The 25,430-nt window shown below is 39.7% G+C and overlaps 1 protein-coding gene across 1 annotated transcript; it reads right to left on the bottom strand.

Moving 5' to 3' along the window:
* Positions 1–13,244: 13,244 nt before the first annotated feature.
* LOC132393918 (uncharacterized) lies at positions 13,245–21,329 on the bottom strand. Its single transcript, XM_059969362.1, has 7 exons — positions 20,836–21,329; positions 20,695–20,740; positions 20,397–20,598; positions 17,898–18,026; positions 15,102–15,264; positions 14,918–15,015; positions 13,245–14,565 (listed from the first exon to the last, which is right to left on the bottom strand). The coding sequence occupies exons 1-7, from the start codon at positions 20,843–20,845 to the stop codon at positions 14,401–14,403; spliced, it is 813 nt and encodes a 270-aa protein (XP_059825345.1). The 5' UTR covers positions 20,846–21,329; the 3' UTR covers positions 13,245–14,400.
* Between the last annotated feature and the right edge of the window lie 4,101 nt (positions 21,330–25,430).

The following is a 25,430-nucleotide window of genomic DNA, read 5'->3' as shown; positions in this document are numbered from 1 at the left end:
CTTCAATTGAAAATCAATTAATGAAAACCAGATCTGATTTTTATATACATAGTGATAAATCGGGTAAACTGTTAGCTAGTCAATTGAAGAATGCTTTGGTTAAACGCCAAATTACTAAGATTCATCAGCAGAATGGGGATCTGACAGTTAACCATGATGAGATAAACAAATCTTTTCAAGATTTTTATACCTCCCTGTATCATTCTAAATTCCCTCATGATTATAATACCATGTGTGATTTTCTTGGGAAATTGAATTTTCCAAAATTATCATCAGATGATCTTTCAATATTAGAAACTCCTATTACAGATACAGAAATTAAAGGGGTTATTTCCTCTATGAATTCTGGGAAAGCACCAGGTCCAGATGGGTATACGGTAGAATTTTTAAAATGTTTTTCCTCTACTCTTTCTCCTTGGTTATGCAGGATTTTTGAAGAGCAATTAGATTGGGTCATCTGCCACAATCTTTTTATAGAGCTTCCATTTCTTTGATATTGAAGAAAGATAAAGACACTACTGACTGTGCATCCTATAGACCAATATCTTTATTGAATGTAGATTCCAAGATCTTTTCCAAGTTACTAGCATCCAGGCTGGAGAAAGTATTACCTAAAATTATCTTAGAAGATCAAACTGGTTTTATTAGCAATTGCTATTCTTTTTTCAATGTTAGGAGATTATTGAATATTGTTTATACTCCTTCACATAGCACTTCAGAATGTGTCATTTCATTAGATGCGGAGAAAGCATTTGATAGAGTTGAATGGCCATACTTATTTACTGTGCTTGAGAAGTTTAATTTTAGTCCGACATTTATTTCCTGGATTAAACTGACATATCATACTCCAGTAACCTCAGTGTTTACTGACAATCAAAGATCTCCCTTTTTTCGTTTATTTCGGGGTACTAGACAAAGCTGTCCTCTTAGTCCACTATTATTTGATATTGCTTTAGAACCCGTGGCAATTGCTAACAGAGAATCACAGAACATTTTTGGCATTAATCGTGGGACAGATATACATAAACTATTTTTATACGCAGATGATTTACTATTATTTATTTCTGATCCTGAGAAATCCATTCCTGCATTTATGTCATTGTTGGCTCAATTTAGTAATTTTTCCAGGTATAAATTAAATCTTAATAAGAGTGAATTGTTTCCTTTAAATAGACAGGTTTCAATTTATGGAAATTTCCCTTTTAAATTAATTAATGACTCTTTTATTTACTTAGGGATTAAAATCACAAAAAAATTATAAGGACTTATTTAAGGTTAATTTTTTACCCCTAATCGATCAGATTAAATGTTCTAAATAGTCACCAGTATCTTATTCTCTGATAGGTCAGATTAATGCTATTAAGATGGTTATTTTACCCAAGTTTTTATATATATTTCAAGCGGTACCAATTTTTATTCTGAAATCTTTTTTGCTAATGTTGATTCAAAAATTTCCTCATATATATGGCAGAATAAAAATCCTTGATTAGGTAAAAAATATTTACAGAAGGCAAGGAAGGAAGGTGGATTGGCATTGCCTAATTTTAGATTTTATTATTGGGCAGTCAATATCCGATAATTGATATGTTGGTTAAAGGATTGGGATTTATCTTTTAGCCCTCATTGGGTGAACCTGGAAATTAAATCTGTACAAGGATTTTCATTGGGCTCTATTTTAGGGTCTTCTCTTCCCTTTGCTCTTAGTAAATTGCTGAAATATGTTGACAATCCTATAGTTAAACATACTTTACGTATATGGTTTCATTTTCGGAAATTGTTTTGGTTGACTCAGTTTTTTTTAAATATTCCTATTGTATCCAATTGCTTTTTTTATCCTTCTATTATAGACCAAGCTTATTCAGTTTGGAAGACTAAAGGATTACTATGATTTTCCAAATTATTTTTGGATAATTGTTTTATGTCTTTTGAACAATTATCTAATAAATATCATTTGCCTAGATTTCATTTTTTTAGATATTTACAGATTAGGAATTTCTTAAATACTGTACTTCCTACCTTTCCAAATCTTGTGCCTTCAGGTATTTTGGAGAATTTGTTTGAATTAAATCCTTCTCAGAAAGGGCTAATATCAAAACTCTACAATATAATTATGAAGATATGTTCAGAGCCCTTCTATAAGATTGAAAATGATTGGGAAAGAGAACTTAACCTTACTATCGCTATTGAGAATTGGGATAAAATTCTTCAATTAATTAATTCATCATCTATATGTGCTAAGCATTCATTAATACAGTTTAAGGTTGTGCATATGTCCAAGGATAAATTGGCTCATTTTTATTCCTATATAAATCCTATTTGTGACAGATGTCATTCTGAGATAGTGCCTTTAACTCATATGTTCTGGTCGTGTCCACTTTTGAAAAAATATTGGGAAGACATTTTTGATACTATTTCTATGGTATTGAACATTGATTTACAACCTCATCCTGTTACTGCAATTTTTGGTTTACCAATGATGGACTCAGTCCATTTATCCTGTTCTGCTTGTTGAATGATTGCATTCCTTACATTAATGGCTAGAAGATCTATTTTGTTGAATTGGAAAGAAATTAATCCTCCTACCATATTTCATTGGTTTTCTCAAATTATGTTATGTCTAAATTTAGAAAAAAATAGAAGTGTTGTATTTGATAATTCTATTAAATTTGAAAAGATATGGAGACCATTTATTCAATATTTTCATATGATGTAATGTGACCCTGTTCCAAGCCTATTTGTTTTTCCAGTTTTGATTTTACATGTGTTGAGAGGATCGGAGTTGATGACACTGATGATTTTGTATTTTTGTTAGATATTATAAACAGGGAGTCAGCGGGAGATGCTCATGGAGTGAGTACTGTTTTGGATTCGCTCCATAACCTTTACTTTTTTTTAACCTTTGATCACCCTTATTCAGCTTATTTTTACCTATACCGAAAGTTTCTTTGTTAATTCTTTTTTGAACTTACTGCCAAGAGTTTGTTGTGAACTTTTGAAGATATGCAAACAGAAATGTCTCTCAGGCCTAAGGGACGGGATCCCGGACGCAATCTGAACTGTAACGGAAAGAAGCAGGCTCCGCCACAACAAACTCAATTAACATGAATTGTTTATGGAGGTTTTGGATAAAAAATTTGATCAACTACAACAATTTTTTTAAAGAAGATATAAAGGCTTTTCAAGAGAACATGGTTAAGACGGATTCAGTAATTAACCAGCAACAAGCTCTTATCGCGTCTCTGCAAGAAGATGCTCGGAAGCGAGGTTTGACTATTGAAAAACTGCAACAGGATTTAATTCCGACCATTAAGCTGATGGAAGCCCTTAAAGCCAAGAGTGACGATTTTGAGAATCGGTCCAGAAGACAGAACCTACGTATACTTGGTCTTCCAGACGGCATAGAAAAAGATGACCCTTCGAAATATTTTGCTCAACTTTTAAAAGAACCGTTTCCGATGATTTTCCCGAATAACCCTCCTTTATTGGATCGGGCACATAGAATTCGGCGTCGATCACCAAGTGCTACAGACAAACCTTCAGTGGTAATTGTCCGGTTCCATTATGTACATGACAAAGAACAACTTATACGTGCAGCTCGTGGGGCAGGAATGGTTAAATTCAAAGATTACCGCTTCCGCCTAGTTGAAGACTTTAGCCCTGACCTTTTAAAAAGAAGGCTTCTTTTTAAACCGTTGATGGATGAATGTTATGAGGAAAATCTGAAACCTGCGCTCCTATACCCTGCGAAGCTTCAAATATCTCAGTCGAATGCTCCACGCCAGGTTTTTCTTTCAACTTCAGAAGCGAGAAATTATCTGAAGGAGAACTTCCCTACTGCTACAGACACCGGTCTCTAATAAATGAATGATTCTGATCGTGTAAGATGGTTCTCGATTTCTTAAACCAGAATTAACATCTGGTTATTGGTGTAGGTTCATCCTATACTTTATACTTAAGTTAAAGTGTGTTTTTGTCATATTAATTGTTTTGCCTTATACACTTTAACTATTATACTACATTAACTTTGTTCCTTCGAAGGTATATTTTTAATTCTTTGAAGGTGAATTTTTCTTTGATTAAGATAGTGGTTTTTTGAAAAAGATTTTTGCTTTTGCTTAAGATGGCGTTTTTTTTTTCTTTCTTTCGTCTTCTTCCTACAATGCATCGCTTATCATAGCTTAAATATTTTTTTTGTCTGGGCTAGAGCCGGATTTATAATTTTTTTTAGTGACTATATTCTTATTTTTTTACAACTAACTATACTTAGAAATATGGTTTTTATTATAGCGATTTTAATTTTTAAAGTTGGGGTGATTCTTTTATATATATCCTTTATATACGGAGTGTTCTTCAGCTGACATGGGGGTAGAGTTAGTCTTACTTTTTCCTTTTTTAAGTCATATTTTGGCTTTTTCTCTTTTTCTTGGGGGGTGGGGGGATGGTCTGTTTTCTAATTTTTTTTTTGCATCAGTTTGTGTTAGTTTTTTTTTATTTGGACTGTTTTTGAACTTCAAATATGTCTGTGTTGTTGTCACTTCATGGTCTTCTCTTTACTTTTGTTCCTCTTCTGGGTGCATGAGTTTATAAGTTGGTTAACCCTGTCTATACCAAAGGGTTGATTTTAGAATTATGGCTCAGACCATTAATTTTGTGTCTTGGAATACTAATGGTTTAAATCATCCAATTAAACGAAAGAAGATTTTCAAAGTATTCCAAAGACTTAATGCTCATATCATTTTTGTACAAGAAACTCATGTGAGGAAGGAGGACAAATTTCGTTTTTTTAGATTTTGACATTTCAATTTTTATTGACTCCTCTATTCCATTTGTTCAACATGATATTTTTTCAGATCCGAATGGTAGATTTTTGTTAATTATGGGTTTGCTTTGTAATAAAAAGGTTGCTTTGGTTAATGTTTATGCTCCAAATGTGGATTGTCCTGACTTTTTAAAGTCCTTATTTACCTCTTTACCCAATCTAAATGAATATAAGTTAATAATGGGTGGTGACTTTAATTGTTGTTTAAATCCTTTGATGAATAAATCTTTATCTATTCAGACTTTACCTAATAAGTCGGCCACTTGTATTAACTCCTTTTTGACTGACAATGGAGTTTTTGATATTTGGAGATTTTGGCATCCTAAAGACAAAGAGATTTCTTTTTTCTCACATGTTTATCACTCTTATTCGAGAATTGATTATTTTTTGTAGACTCTTGTTTTATTCCATTGGTAATCGGTTGTAACTATGATATTATAGCTATCTCTGATCATGCTCCATTATTACTTTCTATGACATTTACGGATACAGCTTCTAATGCCAGACAATGGCGATTTGACTCTACCTTATTGCAAGACTCAGACTTTATAAAATTTATGGAGGAGCAGATCGACTTCTTCTTTTCAACTAATTCTACAGATGGTATCTCCTGCGGAACACTTTGGGACACTTTTAAAGCGTATATACGTGGACAGATTATTTCTTATTCTGTTGGTTTGAGGAAATGTACTAAGATGGAAACTATTTTATTGGTTGAGAAAATTAAAGAGATTGATAAGAAATATTTGATTGCTCCTAGTAAGGAGCTTTACAAACAAAGGGTTGAACTTCAAATGGAACATAGTTTATTACTTACATCCTCGATTGAAAATCAATTAATGAAAACCAGATCTGATTTTTATATACATAGTGATAAATCTGGTAAACTGTCAGCTAGTCAATTGAAGAATGCTTTGGTTAAACGTCAAATCACTAAGATTTGTCAGCAGAATGGGAATCTGACAGTTAATCATGATGAGATAAATAAGGCATTTCAAGACTTCTATACCTCCCTGTATCAATCTGAATTTCCTCAAGATCCTAATACCATGTCTGATTTTCTTGGGAAATTAAATTTTCCAAGATTATCATCTGATGATCTTTTAATATTGGATACTCCTATTACGGATGTAGAAATTAAAGGGGCTATTTCCTCAATGAATTCTGGGAAAGCACCTGGTCCAGATGGTTATACAGTTGAATTTTTAAAATTTTTTTCTGCTACTATTTCCCCTTGGTTATGTAAGGTTTTTGAGGAAGCCATTAGATTGGGGAATTTGCCACAATCTTTTTATAGAGCTTCCATTTCTCTAATATTGAAGAAAGATAAAGAGCCTACCTACTGTGCTTCCTATAGACCAATATCTTTATTGAATGTAGACTCCAAGATTTTTTCCAAGTTACTGGCATCTAGATTGGAGAAGGTATTACCCAAAATTATCTTAGAAGATCAAACTGGTTTTATTAGCAATTTCAGATGATCAAACCGGTTTTATTAAAAATTGCTATTCTTTTTTTAACATTGGGAGATTGTTGAATATTGTTTATACTCCCTCACCTGACACTTCAGAATGCATGATTTCATTAGATGCGGAGAAAGCATTTGATAGAGTTGAATGGCCTTACTTATTTAATGTGTTGGAGAAGTTTAATTTTATTCCGATCTTTATATCATGGATTAAATTGATTTATCATATTCCAGTAGCCTCAGTGTTTACCAATAATCAAAGATCTCCCTTTTTTCGCCTATTTCGGGGCACTAGACAAGGATGTCCTCTTAGTCCATTACTATTTAACATTGCCTTAGAACCTTTGGCAATTGCCGTCAGACAATCACAGGATATTTTGGGTATTAATTGTGGGACAGACATTCATAAGTTATCTTTGTATGAAGATGATTTATTACTATTCATTTCTAACCTGGAGAAATCCATCCCAGCAGTTTTATCATTATTGGCTCAATTTAGTGAGTTTTCTGGGTATAAGTTAAACCTTAATAAAAGTGAATTGTTTCCTTTGAATAAACGGGTCCCAATTTATGGAGATTTACCTTTCAAATTAGTTAATGATTCTTTTATTTATTTAGGGATCAAAATCACAAAAAACCATAAAGATTTATTTAGATTTAATTTTTTACCCTTAATTGATCAGATTAAAGGTTTGTTTACTAAGTGGTCACCATTATCTTTATCCCTAATAGGTAGGATTAATGCTATTAAGATGGTTATTTTACCTAAGTTTTTATATATTTTTCAAGCGATACCAATTTTTATTCCGAAATCTTTTTTTTACTAATGTTGACTCAAAAATTTCTTCATATATATGGCAGAATAAAAATCCCAGGTTAGGTAAAATATATTTACAGAAGACAAAAAAGGAAGGTGGGTTAGCATTACCTAATTTCAGATTTTATTATTGGGCAGTTAACATTAGATATTTGTTATGTTGGTTGAAAGATGGGGTTGGATCTTTCGGTCCTCATTGGGTGAGTTTAGAAATTAAATCTGTATCAGCTTATGCTCTGGGTTCTATTTTAGGGACTTCTCTCCCTTTTGCTCTTTCTAAATTGCCGAAACGAATTGACAACCCGATAGTTAAACATACTTTGCGTATATGGTTTCAGTTTCAGAGATTTCTTGGGTTGACTCAATTCGTTTTAAATAGTCCTATTGTATCTAATTGTTTTTTCCACCCTTCCATTATAGATCAAGCTTATTCGGCTTGGAAAACTAAGGGATTACTAAGATTTTCTGATTTATTTTTGGACAATTGTTTCATGTCTTTTGAGCAATTATCCAACAAATATAACTTGCCTACATTTCATTTTTTTAGATATTTACAGATTAGACATTTTTTAAGTTCTGTACTCCCTACGTTTTCAAATTTTGTGCCTTCAGATATTTTGGAGAGTTTATTTGAAAGGGCTTATTTCAAAACTTTATAATATAATTATGAAGATACGTTCAGAGCCTCTTTATAAGACAAAAAAGAATTGGGAAGGAGAGCTTAGCCTTATTATTTCTAGTGAGAATTGGGATAGAATTCTTCAATTAGTTAATACATCATCGATATGTGCCAAACATTCATTAATACAATTTAAGGTCGTACATAGGGCCCATATGTCCAAGGATAAATTAGCTCATTTTTAGTCTCATATTAGTCCTATTTGTGATAGATGTCAATCTGAAATTGTGTCTTTAACTCATATGTTTTGGCTTGTTCATTTTTGGAGAAATATTGGAAAGATATTTTTGATATTATTTCTGCGGTTTTGAATATTGATTTACAACCTCATCCTATTACTGCAATTGTTGGTTTACCAATGTTAGACTCACTGCATTTATTTTCTTCTGCCCGTCGAATGATTGCATTTCTAACTCTGATGACTAGAAGATCTATATTGTTGAATTGGAAGGAAATTAATCCTCCCACTGTATTTAATTGGTTCTCTCAAACTATGTTATGTTTAAATTTAGAAAAAATTAGAAGTGGTGTTTTTGAGACTTCTATTAAATTTGAAAAGTTAATGTGACCATTTATTCAACATTTTCATATGATGTAATATGACCCTGTTCCAAGTTCATTTGATTTCCCAGCTTTCAGCTTATGTATGTTGAGAGGACCGGAAGTGACGGCATTGATGAATATTTATTCTTGTGAGATATGATAAACAGCCCCCTTTTTTTTCTCTCTCTTTTTTTGCTTCTTTTTTCTTCTATATTAGTTATTAGTTATTAGATTAGTAGATTAGCTAGTTTTGCATTATATATATATTTTTTATTTTTTTTTCTTTCTTTTTTTATATCATATATTATGAAATATTTAGACTTACCATGTTCATACATATATTGTATGGCTTAAGTCTTGGTAAACTCATTTATATTGTAACTATTGTGTATGTTTTTTTCATGTGTACTGGAATTTGTATGTTTGTAATTTCTTTATCAATATATCATTTGTATTCTGTCCATATTACTAATAATAATAAAAAGATTTAGAAAGGAAAAAGAAAAGATATTATAAACAGCCCTTTTATTTAATTATTTTCCCCCTTTTTTTCTTTTTTTGTTTTTTTTCCTTATTAGTTATTAGATTGTTAGATTAGTTTTTCTTGCATAATTTTTTTTCTTTTTCTCTTTTCTGTTTTTTTAATATATTATGATATACCTAGGTTTTCTTTGTTTATATGTTACTTGTATCGTCCATGATTTGGGAAGACTCATTTATATTGTAACTATTGCTTATGTATTCTTTCATGTTCAGTTGAAATGTGTATGTTTGTAATCCCATTATCTATGTATTAATCTTATTAAGCTGATATTATTAATAATAATAAAAAGATTGAAAAAAGGAATCTGAGGGATCTATGTGTAGTAGAAGAAAGCAGAATCATGAGAGAGGTGATAGGCAACTAAAAGAGGAGACAGAGTGAAGGTGGGATAGGGGAAGGGAGGGAGTTACCAGATGTAATTTTTGAGTCTATACAGTTCTAGTATCCCCTCCGCTACACAGTCAGTGTTTATGCAGTTCTACTCTCTCCTCCTCACACACAATCTCTATTTAGACAGTTCCAGTATCAACTGTTAAAAAACTGCCAGTGTTTACTCAGTTCTAGTATTTCCCCCTCACAAACAGTTAGTGTTTATTGATATGAAGGATGAACAGCTCTGATGGGCAGAAGGGTACAGAGTTGCCCATATTCCCCCTCGGACAGAATCATAAACTGTTACTGTTGCCATGCTGCTCATGAGAGAGAAAGAGAGACAAAGGGAAAACAAAAACATGCCAGAACATCTGCTACTGATAAGAGAGGGGAGAGAGACTTGTTGTTCCACCATATTATGACTTCGATTTTCAGAAGTCATTTGATAAGGTCCCACATAGAAGATTGGTGGGTAAAATCAAAGCTCAGGGCATCGGGGGGAAGGCATTGACATGGATAGAAAACTGGTTGGCAGATAGAAAACAAAGGGTAGCGATGAATGGGTGTTTCTTGGAATGGCAGGTGGTGACCAGTGGGGTGCCACAGGGCTCGGTATTGGGACCACAGCTGTTTACTATTTACGTTAACGATTTGGATGAAGGCATAAAAAATAACATCAGCAAATTTGCTGATGATACTAAACTGGGTGGCAGTGTGACATGTGATGAGGATGTTAGGAGAATTCAGGGTGACTTGGATAGGCTGGCTGAGTGCGCAGATACTTGGCAGATGGCATTTAATGTGAACAAGTGTGAATTTATCCACTTTGGGAGTAAAAACAGGAAGGCAGATTATTATCTGAACGGTATAAAGTTGGGTAAGGGAGAAATGCAAAGAGATCCCGGAGTCCTTGTTCATCAGTCACTGAAGGTGAATGAGCAAGTGCAGCAGGCAGTGAAGAAGGCTAATGGAATGTTGGCCTTTATTACAAAGGGAATTGAGTACAAGAGCAAGGAAATCCTCTTGCATTTGTACAGAGCCCTGCTGAGACGAAACCTGGAGTATTGTGTACAGTTTTGGTCTCCAGGGTTAAGGAAGGACATCCTGGCTGTAGAGGAAGTGCAGTGTAGATTCACGAGGTTAATTCCTGGGATGTCTGGACTGTCTTACGCAGAGAGGTTAGAGAGACTGGGCTTGTACACGCTGGAATTAAGGAGATTGAGAGGGGATCTGATTGAAACATATAAGATTATTAAGATAGAGACAGAAAATATGTTCCAGATGCTGAGAGAGTCCAGTACCAGAGGGCATGGTTTGAGAATAAGGGGTAGGTCACTTAGGACAGAGTTAGGGAAAAACTTCTCCCAGAGAGTTGTGGGGGTCTGGAATGCACTGCCTCGGAAGGTAATGGAGGCCAATTCTCTGGATGCTTTCAAGAAGGAGCTAGATAGGTATCTTTTGGATAGGGGAATCAAGGGATATGAGGACAAGGCAGGAACCGGGTATTGATAGTAATTGATCAGCCATGATCTCAAAATGGCGGTGCAGGCTCGAAGGGCTGAATAGTCTACTTCTGCACCTATTTTCTATTGTCTATTGACTCCTGAAAACTTATGGCTTCTGAGAAGGATTGTTTACTTGGTCCCATTCTATTCATTAAAATTCCTCAGTGGACAGCCTGAGTTGGCTGGTTTGATGCACTAAGCCATTGAAAACTGATTGACACCTGAGACCCCGTGAGTAGGGATAAAAGAGAGATCTGGGGAGACACCCCTCAGTCACACCAAGAGACACACTAGTGAGCACTGCTTGAGTGTTGGAACCCACGAGAAGGTGTGGGGCATCGGAGACCGAACAAAGGATAGGTCAGTTTAATTCAGTGTTTATAGCAGGGCCGGTGGGGGCTTGTGTGTGTGTCCTCCCTTGCCTGGGTGACGAGTCCACCACAGAAGAACGGTCTAGCTGAAGGACAGAGGGGTCATACCTGAATGGCCACAACACATCGACGGATCAAGAACGTAAAGGAAGGTTTGACTGACTGTAGCTGTCACTGCTTGCTCACTCTCTCTGTCTGTCTCCAATGATTAAAACACAAGAACCAACAACTACCTCAGCACGTATGAACTGAACTGAACTTTATATTCACATATGACAATTCATTATCCCCTAGACATCAATAGAGCTTGTTTATTATTGATTATTATTATACCCACACTGTTAGGTTTAGTATTGCTAACGTGTATTATCTATATATTTCCATTGTTGATATTGGTTTAAATATTTTACTAATAAACACTGTTTGAAAATAGTACTGCCAGACTCGAATGGATTCTTCTATCTTGGCTGGTCAGACACCCAGTTATGGGGTATGTAACATTATATATTTCTAGTATATCCTCACCAAAAGTCAGTGTTTATACCAGTCTAGTATCTCCGCTCACACATAGTCAGTGTTTATACCATTCTAGTATCTCCTCCTCACAGTCAGTGCCTCTACAGTTCTAGAAGTCACGTTAACTGACCTATCATTTCGTTTCTTTACCTCCCTTCCTTCTTAAAGAGTGGAGTGACTTTTCCAGTCCTCGAACTATTCCAGAATTGAGTATTTACTGAAAGGTGACTACAAATGTCTCCACAGTCTCTTCAGCTGCCTCTTTCAGAACCCTGGGTTAGTCCAGGTGAATTTTCTACCTTCAGGTCTATCATCTTCCCAAGTACCTTCTCGTGAGTAAGTGACCACATGCATTTCTGCCCCCTGACACTCTCAAACTTCTGGCATGCTGCTGGTGTGTTGCACAATGAACACTATGCAAAATGCTTATTGAGTTTGTCCACAATTTCTTTGCCCCACTAAGACCTCAGCAGTGTCAAATTGATATGCACTCTTGCCAACCTTTAACTCTTTATGTAACTGTAAATACTTCTGATACACATTTATATTATTGGCTAGTTCATTTAATAGAAGCATAGAAAACCCTACAGCACAATACAGGCACTTCGGCCCACAAAGTTGTGCCGAACATGTTCTTACCTTAGGAAATACTAGGCTTACCTATAGAATTCTATTTTACTAAGCTCCATGTACCTATCTGAAAGCCTCTTAAAAGACCCTATCATATCTGCCTCCACCACCATTGCTGGCAGTTCATTCCACACTCACCACTGTCTGAGGAAAAAACTTACCCCTGACATCTCCTCTGTACCTACTCCCCAGCGCCTTAAACATGTGTCCTCATTTCAACCATTTCAGCCCTGGGAAAAAGCCTCTGAGTATCCACACGATCAATGCCTCTCATCATCTTGTACACCTCCATCAGGTCACCTCTCATCCTCCGTTACTCCAAGGAGAAAAGGCCGTGTTCACTCTTTTCCCTCTCTCTCTGCCTCTCACTCTCTCCTCACTCTCCTCTCATCACTCTATCTGTCTCTCTCTCTCCCCACTCAGCCCCCTCTCTCACTTCCCCCTCTCTCTCACACACTCACTCTCACCCTCACTCTTCTCCCTCTCTAACCCCTTCCCACCTCTCTCTCTCCTTTCTCCCTCTCTTTCTCTCTCTCTCAGCACTAGTTGCAAGCCAGCTCAAGAAATGCTTCCCACATGCACAAAGAATTTGCCACATTTTATATCCTTTAAGACCCTTCATCTCAATACTTCCCCAGACAAACATGCTTCTCACCATTTCTACCCTTACGGCTGTTGGCTGGAATTCACACTAACTTCTCAAAGCCTTGCTGTGGACTGGTTCCCTTGTACTTAACCAAAACATTCCAGACTAACTTCTTTTTGTCTTACACACTTTCACAGAGAAATGAAATGTAACTCTTTCCCTACAGTATGGAGGCTCTGATGCACAGACGCTGCAGAGGGCTGGAGATTCAGCCACTCTGTCACCGGGACAACAGTCACTCCCCACCACTGAGGACATCTCCAAGAGGGTGGCATCCATCATGAAGGACCGTCAATGATATTGATGCACCATCAGTAACTCTAGGAGACTGGAAGAGAACAATAGGCTTTTATTAGCAGCGAAAAGGGAGCACTACATGTCGGAGACTGAGGGAGGAGCAGTGCCCCAATTGCCTTTATACAGGGGTCAGTGGGAGGAGCCACAGGAGCAGTCAGCAGAGGGGTGTGTCCAGACAGGTATGCATAGTTTACCGCAGATATTGACATTGAATAGACCCATGACATCACCTCACTACTTTGCTTCTCTCTTGGCACTGCTTATTTAACTTCAGGAACAGCTTCTGCTCTGCCATCAGATTTCTGAATGTCCATGAACACTACCTTATTGCTTTTATTTTGCACTTGATCTATTTTTGTAATTTAATCTAACAATAAGATGGGAAATTATAGGCCAATAAGCTTGATGCCAAGATAAGTTATTGGAAGCCATTCTAATTAACAAGATATTTAAGTATTTGGACAGACAGGGCCTGATTAGGGTTTGTCAACAAGGCTTATTGTGTTGCGAGTCATTTCTCACAAATATTACAGAGTTTTTCAGGGAGGTTACAAGGAAAGGCAGTGATCATGAACAGTCCACATGGACTTTAGCAAGGCCTTTGATAAAGTCCTGCATGGGAGGCTGGTCCAGAAGGTTCAGTTGCTTGGCATTCAGTAGTAAATTGGATTCAACATTAGTTAGAGGGAGAAGACAGACAATTGTGTTAAATGGTCGCTTTCCTGGCAGGAGGCCTGTGACTGGTGGTGTACTGTAGGGATCAGTGTAGGGTCGATTATTGTTTGTCATCTACAGTATATTAACTGTATTAACCATTCATAATGTGGTAAAGTGGGTCAGCAAATAACCATTCAGCACAGACTAGATGGGCAGAAGGGCCTGTTTCTGAGCTGTAGTACTGTATCATTTATAGTAACTTTACATCTTTGCATTCCACTGCTACTTCAAAACAATAAATTTCAGGTCATATTAATCAATGACAGTAAACCTGATTTCAAACTGTCTTTATTTTGGAGTCAGGGAATTTGTGTGATGTTTTGAAAATTTCTATCTCTATAATTGAAAAATCTCAGCTTTCAGTCTCCTTCATACAGCAGGTTTACAGATAACAGCTTCTAAATCAGGCTAAAACATTGACGGTGCTCCTGAAACAGGATCAGTTCAACAATTCTGTACAAGATCAGGTGTAGCCATTACTTCGTCACTTTGAGAAACTTGTTGATGTTTCTGATCATATTCTCCAGAATGTACAGAGCAAGGATGCATTTGATCATCTCGATCTGATCACCTCTCCATTGATTTGAAACCACAAACATGGAACGCTTCTCCATCCCAGTCAAGTCTGACAACATCATAAACTGAGAGAGAGGAAGGACATGGGTATTAATGAACTTATCAACTCCTCAGGGTGATGACAAGTTATGCATCAAATTCGGGATTAATAAGTAGAGAAACAGTTCCAGGTTGTTTATCAGGGGAATCTTGCTGTGCACAGTTTGGCTGCTGTGTTTCCCACACCACAACATGGAAAACACATCACTGACTGGAGAACAGAGAGACCGAGGGTAGAAGATCATGATTCCCTGAAAGTGGTGACACAGATAGAGAGGCCGGTGAAGGTGGTGTTTGCCCCACTTATTTCATCAGTCAGGGCACTGAGTACAGGAGTCAGGAGGTCACATTACAGATACACATCGGTGAGATCATTACCTTGTGCTGCAGTGGCTTGTATTCATAAATTCTCTTATGGTCTTTCTCTTTTATCCCTAATCGTTCAAATTTGGTCCCAATCACAACCCTGTAAATATCTGGAAGCGAAAGGTAATCAAGACATCATTATCAATCTACCACATCATTGTGACAATGGTTACACAGAGCAAAAGAAAGCACTTACATTTCTGTGCCACGATTGTCTGTACCTCCTTAAACAGGCTCATTTCTTCCTTCTTGATATTGTCTATGATGTCAATGTTAAATATGAATGCAACTCCATGAATTACATTTTCCGGAATAACAGGATAGTTGGAAACATCCGAGTCAGGATTGAAACTGTGTAACTAAGTGAGACAATGAGGAACTGGTTACTGGGGAAGCAGCAAGAACACAGATGATCATAATCACTCAGCACTGAGGTGAACACTGACTGGAGGGAACAGTCCCATCAGACAAGGTCCAGTGGTCACGGTCACTGATCTGCTGAGAACCAAATGGGCTCTGACCTCATTCTTGCTTCAGGGATCGATGGGATCTCTCTGTCCCTGACAATCTCCAGCTGGAAATGTTGCTCTGTCCAGTTCACTGTTACTTTTCAGTTCCTTTCATTGTGGGTCCCCTCTGTCCCCATGAGCTGTTTCAGAATTTGCTCTGAGCTCCTCAATACTCAGACCTTTGCTCTGTCTAACGTCTCAACATCTTTTACCAAAATATCGGGACGTGATAACAAAGTTTTCAGATGATTCAGAAACTGTTTGGTCCTTCACACTGCAGGATGATACAGGTGGTTGGTCAGTGTGTAAACTGATGGGAAATTTAATCCTGAGGAGTGTGAGCTGTTCAGTCTCCATCAGTAATGTGGGAGAGACAATTGTCTGTTTCGTATCCAGGTTACTGGGTGATAGGAAGGTCAATGGTGAGTTCAGCAGCTTTTGTTCATGCTTGTTTCCTTAGACCAATCAGCCAGTCTAGTCTATGCTAGCTCATTCATTGCCCCATCAACTCCCCATCATTCTGACAACCGACTGGAAATGACAGCAGCAGATTGACCCAATGTCCAGCAAGTCACTGTGATGTGGGAGCCAGAAACCAGGATCATCAGGGGGGAAACCCACATCATCACAGGAAGAACATGCAAACACCACACAGACAGCTCCGGAGGCTGGGATGGAATTGGAATCACTGGATCTGTGAGGCAGCACTACTAACTGCTCCATCACTGTGTCACACAGTAGTACAGACGACCTGCTCCAATTATATCGGGTCCTGGTGAGCCTTGTGCACAGTTCAGGATTCCTGACCCAAGGAAGGATTACAGCAATGGTTGACCAGACTGATCCGGGGATGGTGGGTTTGACAAATGAACAGAGATAAGAACAAGACCAGGAACAGAGTGTAGGGGAATGTAATGGGTGACAGATGGCACATATTGTTATCATAGAAACTGTCCTACATGATTCACAAACATCATTCACTGTAAGAGATACTGTCTGACATAATGATGTCAGTTTAGGAGACTGCTTTTGGTTTTTCTATAATGGAAGTAAAGGTCACAAGTTCCTACAGGAGCAAACACCCCCCCCCCCCCCACCCATCCCTCTTCTAATCCCAGCCTTCTCCTCCAAGTCAGTAAGCAGAACTGATCTAGTCTGGGCCTCAACACCCTTCTTCTGTTGGCCCATGGCCATTGACTCCTGAGTGTCTGTTCTCACATCAGTTCGGAAGTAAAACATGATCTTGTGGCCACAAACAGAATTCCAACACCAAACCCCACACGGTGGAGGGGTTGGTCCATAATGGCTGCCAACAGAAGGCAACATGAGCGACAAGGAAGAGCAAGGGGTCGGACCATCATAGGGGCAGGTGACCCTGTGACCTTCACTAGCAGTGGAGCGGATGCTGGGGTCATGTGTTGCTGAGATTGATCGATTTCCCCGACACTAATCCGTCTCTTGACCTGTGTCATGTGGAGGATATCAGCACACTACTCACTACTCCCTCACATGGACAAGAGCTCAATGTGTCCCAACAAAGTGTGGAGGACAGCTGAGGTGGGGACAGCTGGCAGTGAGATGCCGAGGACAGCGTAGTGTGCAACTCCCTGACCAATGTCTGTCACTGTGTTCCTGTGTGTTACTCCAGGACCAATCTCTGTCAGTGTGTCCCCGTGTGTTACTCCAGGACTAAACTCTGTCACTGCATCCTTGTGTGTTACTCCAGAACTAATCTCTGTCTCTGTGTCCCTGTGTTACTCCAAGACTAATCTCTGTCACTGTGTCCCTGTGTGTTACTCCTGGACTAATCTCTGTCACAGTTTCCCTGTGTGTTACTCCAGGACTAATCTCTGTCACAGCGTCCCTGTGTGTTACTCCAGGACTAATCTCTGTCACAGCGTCCCTGTGTGTTACTTCAGGACTAATCTCTGTCACTGTGTCCCCGTGTGTTACACCAGGACTAATCTCTGTCACTCCATCCCCATGTGTTACTCCAGGACTAATCATTGTCACTGTGTCCCTGTGTGTTACTCCAGGACTAATCTCTGTCACTGTGTTCCCGTGTGTTACTCCAGGACTAATCTCTGTCACTGTGTCCCCATGTGTTACTCCAGGACTAATCTCTTTCACTGTGTCCCTGTGTGTTACTCTGGGACTAATCTCTGTTACTGTGTCTCCCTGTGATACACCAGGACTAAATTCTGTCTCTGTGACCCTGTGTGTAACTCCAGGACTAGACTCTGTCACTATCTTCTTGGGTGTTACTCTTTTTGGTATTTCATTGAAACTTCTTTTACAGAGTATTATCTTCTCTCAGCCTCGGTTATAGCTTCATCTCGACTGGATTGTGGAGCCAGTCTTCAGAACCATGGCAGCTTTGTCAGAAACTTTTCTTGAAGCAATTTCTCCCTTCTCTCTCGGAGGTTGTTCAGTGTTTAATGGGTTATGGAAGTCAGGAGTATGAAGTAATGGAGGAAACTCACATTTGTTTCTCTTGGAACTCTCCCTTCCAGGATCATCTGTAACACTTTTTTTGTCCGATCAGTGTTCTCCAGAACATTCCATCCAGTTGAATCCCAAAACTTTAAACTCCCTTCTCTGTAGCACCTGAGCTGTAAATTTTCAAAAAGACGTACATTTGTAAATGGCATCTTTCATGGAGAGAGAAGTTCTATGTAATGTAGAACACAGGGCAGACAGTGTTTACACAGAAAGATCCCATAAACAGTAGAATGGTGATCAACTGAAGATCTCCTTTGTGTCATTGACTGATGGCTAAAAACATTTACAGGGACACAGGAGAACTTTCTTTCCCCTCAGTGATGGGACATTCCAATCTGCGGGAAAACTCCTTGCTCTTCCCTCAGTGACAGGACATCCCAGTCTGTCGGTGATCTCGCTGATCTTCTCCTGGTCACATGACCTCTCATGACACAAGGAAACTCTGCTTCCCTTGCTGCCCTGGGACTGATTACATTCCCCTAAGAGGGCAGGTGAATCCTTGGTATACAGACCCAGAGACCTCTGACTGCAGCAAAGTTAACCTAAATTTCTAGAAACAGAAAACCCATAGTACAATACAGGCCCTTCAGCCCACAAAGCTGTGCCAAACACATCTGTACCTTAGAACAACCTAGGCTTTATCCATAGCCTCCTATTTTACTAAGCTCCATGTAGCCATCCATGAAGTCTCTTAAAAGACCCTATCATTTCCAACTCCACCACCACTGCTGACAGCCCAATTCTACGTACTCACCACTCTCTGCTTAAAAAACTTACCCCTGACATCTCCTCTGTACCAACCTCCAAGCAGCTTAAAACTGTGCTCTCTCATGTTAGCCGTTAGAGATTCTGTGTTTTAATCTCTCAATTCCCCTTTCAAATGGCAACATTCCAGTTCACCGAGAAAACCAAATTAACAAGGAGAGTCTTGTGGTGAGAAAGCAGGAATGTGGAGAATACTCAGCATATCAGGCAGCATCCATGGAGAAAGGAACAGGGAATGTTCTCAAGAGAAGGGATTTGTGGTTACGCCCTTTTGAGAAAAGGTTGTTCTGGATTAGGTGTTGTTAAATAATCTGGTTCTGATTTGGGAGTTTAAGGTAAAGAAACCCTTAGAGACAGGGTTCAAAATATAATTGAATTCACCCTGAAATCTAAGAGGGAGAAACAAAAACATATGTATCAATACTATAGTGGATTAAAGGGACTTTACAGAGGGATGAGAGGGGAGCTGGCTGAAGTTGTTTGGAAGGAGACACGAGCTGGGATGACCGCAGAACAGCAAAAGATCGAGTTTCTGGGAGCAATTTATAAGATGCAGGATAGATTCATCCCATAGTGGAAGAAGCATTCTCAAGCTGGGGGGGGGGGGCGGTGTAATAAGGTAACCATGACTGCATGACTGACAAGGAAAATCAAAAGCAGAAAATCCAGAGAGAGAACATATAATATACCAAAAACTAGTACGAAGTTAGAGGATTGGGAATATTTCAAAACCAATAGATGGCAACTGAAAAAGCTGTAAAGAGAGAACAGATGAAATTTGAGGATAAGCTCTTCAAGAATATTAAAATTATACCAACAGACTTTTCAGATATATAGAGCCAAAGAGAGGCAAGGGTGGATATCAGACTGCTGGAAAATAGTGCAGGAGAGGTAGTAATGGGGGACACAGAAATGGTTGATGAACTCAATAATTATTCTGTGTCAGTTTTTACTGTGGAAGTCACCAGCTGTATGACAGAGAGTCAGGGACTAGGAGTGAGTGTAGCTGCTGTTAGTAAGGAGAAGGTGATGGGACGTGGAAAGGTTTGAATGAAGATAAATCATTGAAACCCGATGAGCTGCAGCCCAGGCTCTGAAAGGGGTTCCCATAGACAGCCAGGGAAAGCCCTGTCTATTCCTACTCTTTGCCTCCTGCCAGTCAGCTAATCTTCTATCTGTGCTAGTAACTCTCCTGTAATACCATGGGCTCTTAACTTCTTCAACAGTTTCATGTGTGGCTCCTCGTCAAAGGCCTTCTGACAATCCAAGTAAACAACATCCACTGTCTCTGCTTTGTCTTTCCTGCCTGTTATTTCCTCAAAGAATTCCAACAGACTTTTCAGATAAAATTACCCCTTCAGGAAACCATGCTGACTTTGTCCTATTTGGTCATGTGCCTCCAAGTGTATAGAAATCTTATCCTAATCAATGGAGTCTAACATTTTCCCAACCACTGACCTTATTGGCTTATTGGCTGAACATTTCTTTTGCCTCTCTCCCTTCCCCAGCAAATTGTTCACTGATATCAGGGACTTTGTTTAAATACACTTTTCCCAGCCTCGGGACCACCCGTGGTGCTTTCCAGCAAATAGATTGGAGCGAGCTGACCTCCCATGTGGACATCAGGGAGACGCACAAAGGACGCTGAATTCACAGTGAATCGAGCAACATATACCGCCTGTGCGTTGATATTAAACCGACAACAGTGTGTGTACCTCTGGTGTGAGAGACCCGGGATTGTTTCCTGTCGGGACACAGGTTACGGTCGTTCCTTGTGGATCCAGAGCGGAGAGGAATGTATTGATGATCGATGATTTCCCAGCCCCCACCAAGCCGAACAGCAGGATGTTTATACAGCTTCCACAGCCCTCAGGAGGGTTGTTCTTACACAAGTAGTTCCTCAACGTGCTCAGATTCCTGACAAAGACCAGAGAGACAGAACATCAGCCGTCTGGGTGAAACCGGTTAACAAAATCATCACATCTACATGTCAGCCTGATTAAGGGCACCTACCGCTCGTCTATGATTGGGAAGTGAAAACAGTCCTCCTTTGAAAAATCTGAAATGCAATGTGAAAGAATTAATTTCTTTGTTTTTTATCTCAGGAATTAGGGGTAGAGTGGACTCAGTAACGGATTGAAGATATAAACTCACCGCTTCCCATGTTTGTCGTTGTGTAAACCCAGTGATCGGTGCTGGTGTGCTGACTGCGCTTTAGCCCGCGGGGATCCAAGACTTTTCCTGCTTGTACTTTCACTTTGGCTTGCGGCTGCTCAATGTGCGAACTCGGGGAGGGAGATCAAGTGAAGCAGGAACCAATAAAGAATTTTACAGTGAGACTACATTCATTCTGCCTTTGCTGTCGTCCGGATTCAGCGACTCCACCAAGGGCGGACACGTTAACGAAAAGAGCCCTTCCTGTTTACAGTAATATCACCAACGAACAGGAAACATGACGGGACTCTCCACCGGGAAAATTCCGTTGCGTTGTTCCACCAGGGAATGTTGCTGACCTCCAGACCCTGGGTGAATTCCCATTCCCTCACCTTCCCTGTGAGTCTGTGGACATTGTGCTCAGTCTCCTCACGCCCCTCCCCTGTCCAACACGTCGGCTTCATCTTTGCTCCTTCATCAGCTGATGTTGTCATCGTTTCCCATATCACTCAATCCCAGATGGAGGTCCTGCCTTCCCATGGGAACAGTGGTTTCCCAGGATCCTGTGCACCTTGCCTGTGAATGGCTTCAGGAAATGGAGGAGTCACTTCAAATACGAAGTGGGTGATGACTGTGGAAATCGATTGACTTTGTTCTTGCCTTTTACTGGAAGGAATGTGAGATTGTTCTCCAACCTACGTTTTGTGAACCATCTCTTCAGCAGATTTTTCTCACATTTTTGTGAACCATCTCTTGAGCAGATTTGAGTACATGGAGACATCAAGAGGTACAGCACAGGAACGGGGCCTTCATCCCATCTAGTCCATGCTGTAACTATTTAAACTGCCTACTCCCATTGACCTGCTCCTGGACCATAGCGCTCCATACCCCTACCATTCATGTACCAATCCAAACTTCCCTTAAACATCGAAATCAAACTCACATGTACCACTTGTGCTGGCAGCTCATTCCACACTCTCACAACCATCTAAGAGAAGAGGGTTCCCCTCATGTTCCCCTTAATCTTCTCACTTTTTACCCTTCACCCATGATCTCTAGTTTGTAGTCACACCCAACCTTAATGGTGGAAACCTGCTTGCATTTACCCTATATATACCCCTCATAATTCTGTATTTCTCCATTAAACCTCCTCTCAATCATCTCCTTTCTAAAGAATTCTGTCCTAACCTATTCAATTTTTCTTATAACTCAGGTCCTCCAGACCCCGCAACACCTGTTTTTCTCCGTTCTCTTTCAGCCTAGTTTACAGCCTTTCCTGAAGAGGGGTGACCAAGTCAACAAACAATACACCAGATTAGGCCTCACCAATATCTTACACAACTTCAACATAACATCCCACCTCCTGTACTCAATACATTAAGATGATGCTTCAACTAAGAGTCTGTTGGGTCATATGCTGTGTCTGGTGCTCCTGGTGTGGCCTCCTGTATATTGATTAGACCCTACATAGGTAGGGAGACAGCATTGCCGAACACCTGGGTTCCATCCACCAGAAAAAGTGGAATCTCCAGTGGCCACCTATTTTAATTCCACTTCACATTCCCATTTCCATATGTGTATCCATGTCCTCCTCTAATGTCACAATGATACCACAGTCAGGTTGGAGGAACAAAACTTTATCTGGGTCGCCTCCAACCTCATGGCGTGAACATCGATTTCTTGAACTTCTGATAATGCCCTATTCCTCCTCCTTCACCATTCCCCATCACCTTTTCCTTAACTCCTTGCCTGCCCATTGCCTCCCTCTGGAGCTCCTCTCCCCTTTACTTTCTTCCGATCAGACTCATCCTTCTCTGGCCTTGTATCTCTTTGATCAATCAACTTCTCAGCTCTTTAATTCATTCCTCCCCCTCCCAGTTTCATCTATCACATTACATTTCTCTCTCTCCTCCCCCTTTTAAATCTACTCCTCATCTTTTTTTCTCCAGTCTAGCTGAAAGGTCTTGGCCCAAAATGTAATCCTTTCCACAGCTGCTACATGACCTGCTGAGTTCCTCCAGCATTTTCTGCGTGTTGCTTGGATTCCCAGCATCTACAGTTTTTCTCTTGTTTGTGAAAGGAAGTTATATACCAATTAGTCCAACCTCAATGAATGAGAGATGTTAGAGTCCTTTATTAAGAATGAATTCTCAGGGTAGTAGGAGGCAGATGTTAAAATGGGTTGTAGTCAGCAGGGTTTCCTTTAAAGAATTTTTTTTTGCCCAACAATTCTGTTGGAATTCTTTGAAGAAATATCAAGCAGGATAAAAGAAGTAACAATGAAGAGCGACAACATTGGTGGATGTTGTGTATTTGGAATTTCTGAAGAATTTTGGCAAGGTGCTACACATGAAGTTGCTTTCCAAGATAAGGGCCTCTGGAATTACAGGAAAGATATATTGGCTAATTGTCAGGAGGCAAAGAAAGGGAATAAACAGAGCCTTTTTTTGTTGGCTACCAGTGGTGAGCAACTTTGCAGGTGATTCAAAGATAGGTGCAGTGGCATGTAGTGTTGAGGAAGCAAGGAAGCTGTAGTAGGACTTAGACAGATGAGGAGAATGGGCAAAGGAGCAGAGGAAGTGTATGGTCATGGACTTTCTCAGAAGGAATAAAAGCAGAGACTGTTTTCTAACCAGGGGGAAAATTTAAAAAGGTGCAAAGGGACTGGGGCTCCTCACTGGGGATTCCTGAAAGGTTAACTTACAGGTTGAGTCAGTGGTGAGGAAGGGAAATGCAATGAAGGATGTGCTGATATTGGAGAGGGCTCAAAGGAGGTTCATGAGAATGATTCCAGAATGAAAGGGTTATTGTATGAGAATAGTTTGGTATCTCTGGACCTTTACTCATTGGAATTCAGAAGAATGAGGGGAGATCGCAATGAAACCTATCGAATGTTGAAAGGCCCAGATTGAATGGAGAGGAGATTTCCTATAGAATAGAGAGGCATCCATTTAGAATGGAGATGAGGGGGATTTCTTTATCATAGGGTGGTGATATCTGTGGAATTCATTGCCACAGGTGACTGTGGATGCAAGATCTTTTGGTGTATTTATGATGGAGGTTGATATGTTCCTGATTAGTTAGGGTATGAAAGATTATGGGAAGAAGACCGGAAAATGGGATTGAGATGAATAATGGATCAGCAGTGGAATTGATGTACCAAATGGCCTTATTCTACTCTCATCTGTAATGGTTTTAAATATGATTTTGCTACAGTTTGAGCCTGCAACCTATGCTTTGATGGGATGTTGTTTGGATAATTGAGCTTAGCTGTCGCAAGGCAGTTCGGTGAGGTTTTGAACAAAGTGGATGACCAGGAGGTCAAGAAGCATGGAGATGACAGAGAAACCCATGATAGACTCCATTTATTGCCAAGTTCATGAGGAAGATTGAGATCAACAAGGATGAGGGTGGAATGTGAGTGGGTATTCAGTGCTGTCTGTCTGCATTTGACCAGTCTCTCTCACTTCTGCCAGAGCATTTGTACTTTGAACTTTTGAATTAGTTGGTCTTATTTCTGAAGAAGAAGTTGTTTCTTAGATGTTCTATGATAAGATAGAACACTTACGAAGAGGGCAGTCTGTGTTTGTGATCTGAAGTTACTGAAAATAAATTACAATGGATTAAAAAGCTGTTACAATGGGATGTATGCTGGAAGATATAATTGAAGTGAAAATAGGAAACCAGAAACTAATCAAAGTAATCCAGTGGAAGCTCTGCATAAGTGAAGACCGTGAAAAGGAGACCATCACACTGCATTTGTGATAAAGTAATGGTTGGTTTTCTCAGGTGCTTATATTTCCATTTTGGGCAGGTGGGATTTAACTCATCAACAGAGTATGAACTGGCTGAAGACTTTGGTATCACACAGTACTGAGGAGAGCATAAGACTGTGAAATGTTTGATCCCACACACACTGAAACATGGTTTCTCAGAAGGATGAAACGAGAATGGGAGAAGGGAGGGAGAAAGGTACAATGGAGGATAGGGGCAAACAGGTTCTAAAATGTCCCCTATAATAGAACAAGGTGTGTAGTGACAGAATGAAGGGGGACGGGGTATCTAACAGGGTATGCCATTGTCACGCTCAGCAGCACCACCTACTGGAAGGGTTGATAGAGGACGCAGTTGGAATGTCTACATTGCTCCTGTTATGAATTCCGGACCCTCATGGAAGTGTTTTGCTGTGGTTTGCCCACAACCCAGATGGGTTGGGGAAGATCAGGATGTAACAAAGGCTTCATTGCCCCTGGAAGGTCAACCACGTTACCGCAATGTCATGTCCAGGTGCCGATTGAAACTGACGGCTGCATCCAGAGTTGCCTGTGGGGTCTCAAGTACACCGTGATGGTGTCAGGCCTCAGTTACATTGGAGAGCACCACAGGGTGGGCTGGTGTGGGTCGACCCCTTGGAGAAGCTCGGGTAGGAGGCTGCCATGTAAAATGTTTTGGGACACCAGAGGCTCTTGAACCACCCTAAACAAATCCACAGTCAGTGAACCATTGGGAAATGCACAACAATATTATTTTATCTGGATTTACAGTACGTTCACAGCAGGGCAGCTGACTACACCACTGAAATACCATCGGGACAA

Source organism: Hypanus sabinus, chromosome 1, assembly GCF_030144855.1.
Source record: "Hypanus sabinus isolate sHypSab1 chromosome 1, sHypSab1.hap1, whole genome shotgun sequence".
Lineage (NCBI taxonomy): Eukaryota > Metazoa > Chordata > Chondrichthyes > Myliobatiformes > Dasyatidae > Hypanus > Hypanus sabinus.
Note: the sequence above shows the minus strand (reverse complement) of the source record. Positions and strands in the feature narration are given on the sequence as shown.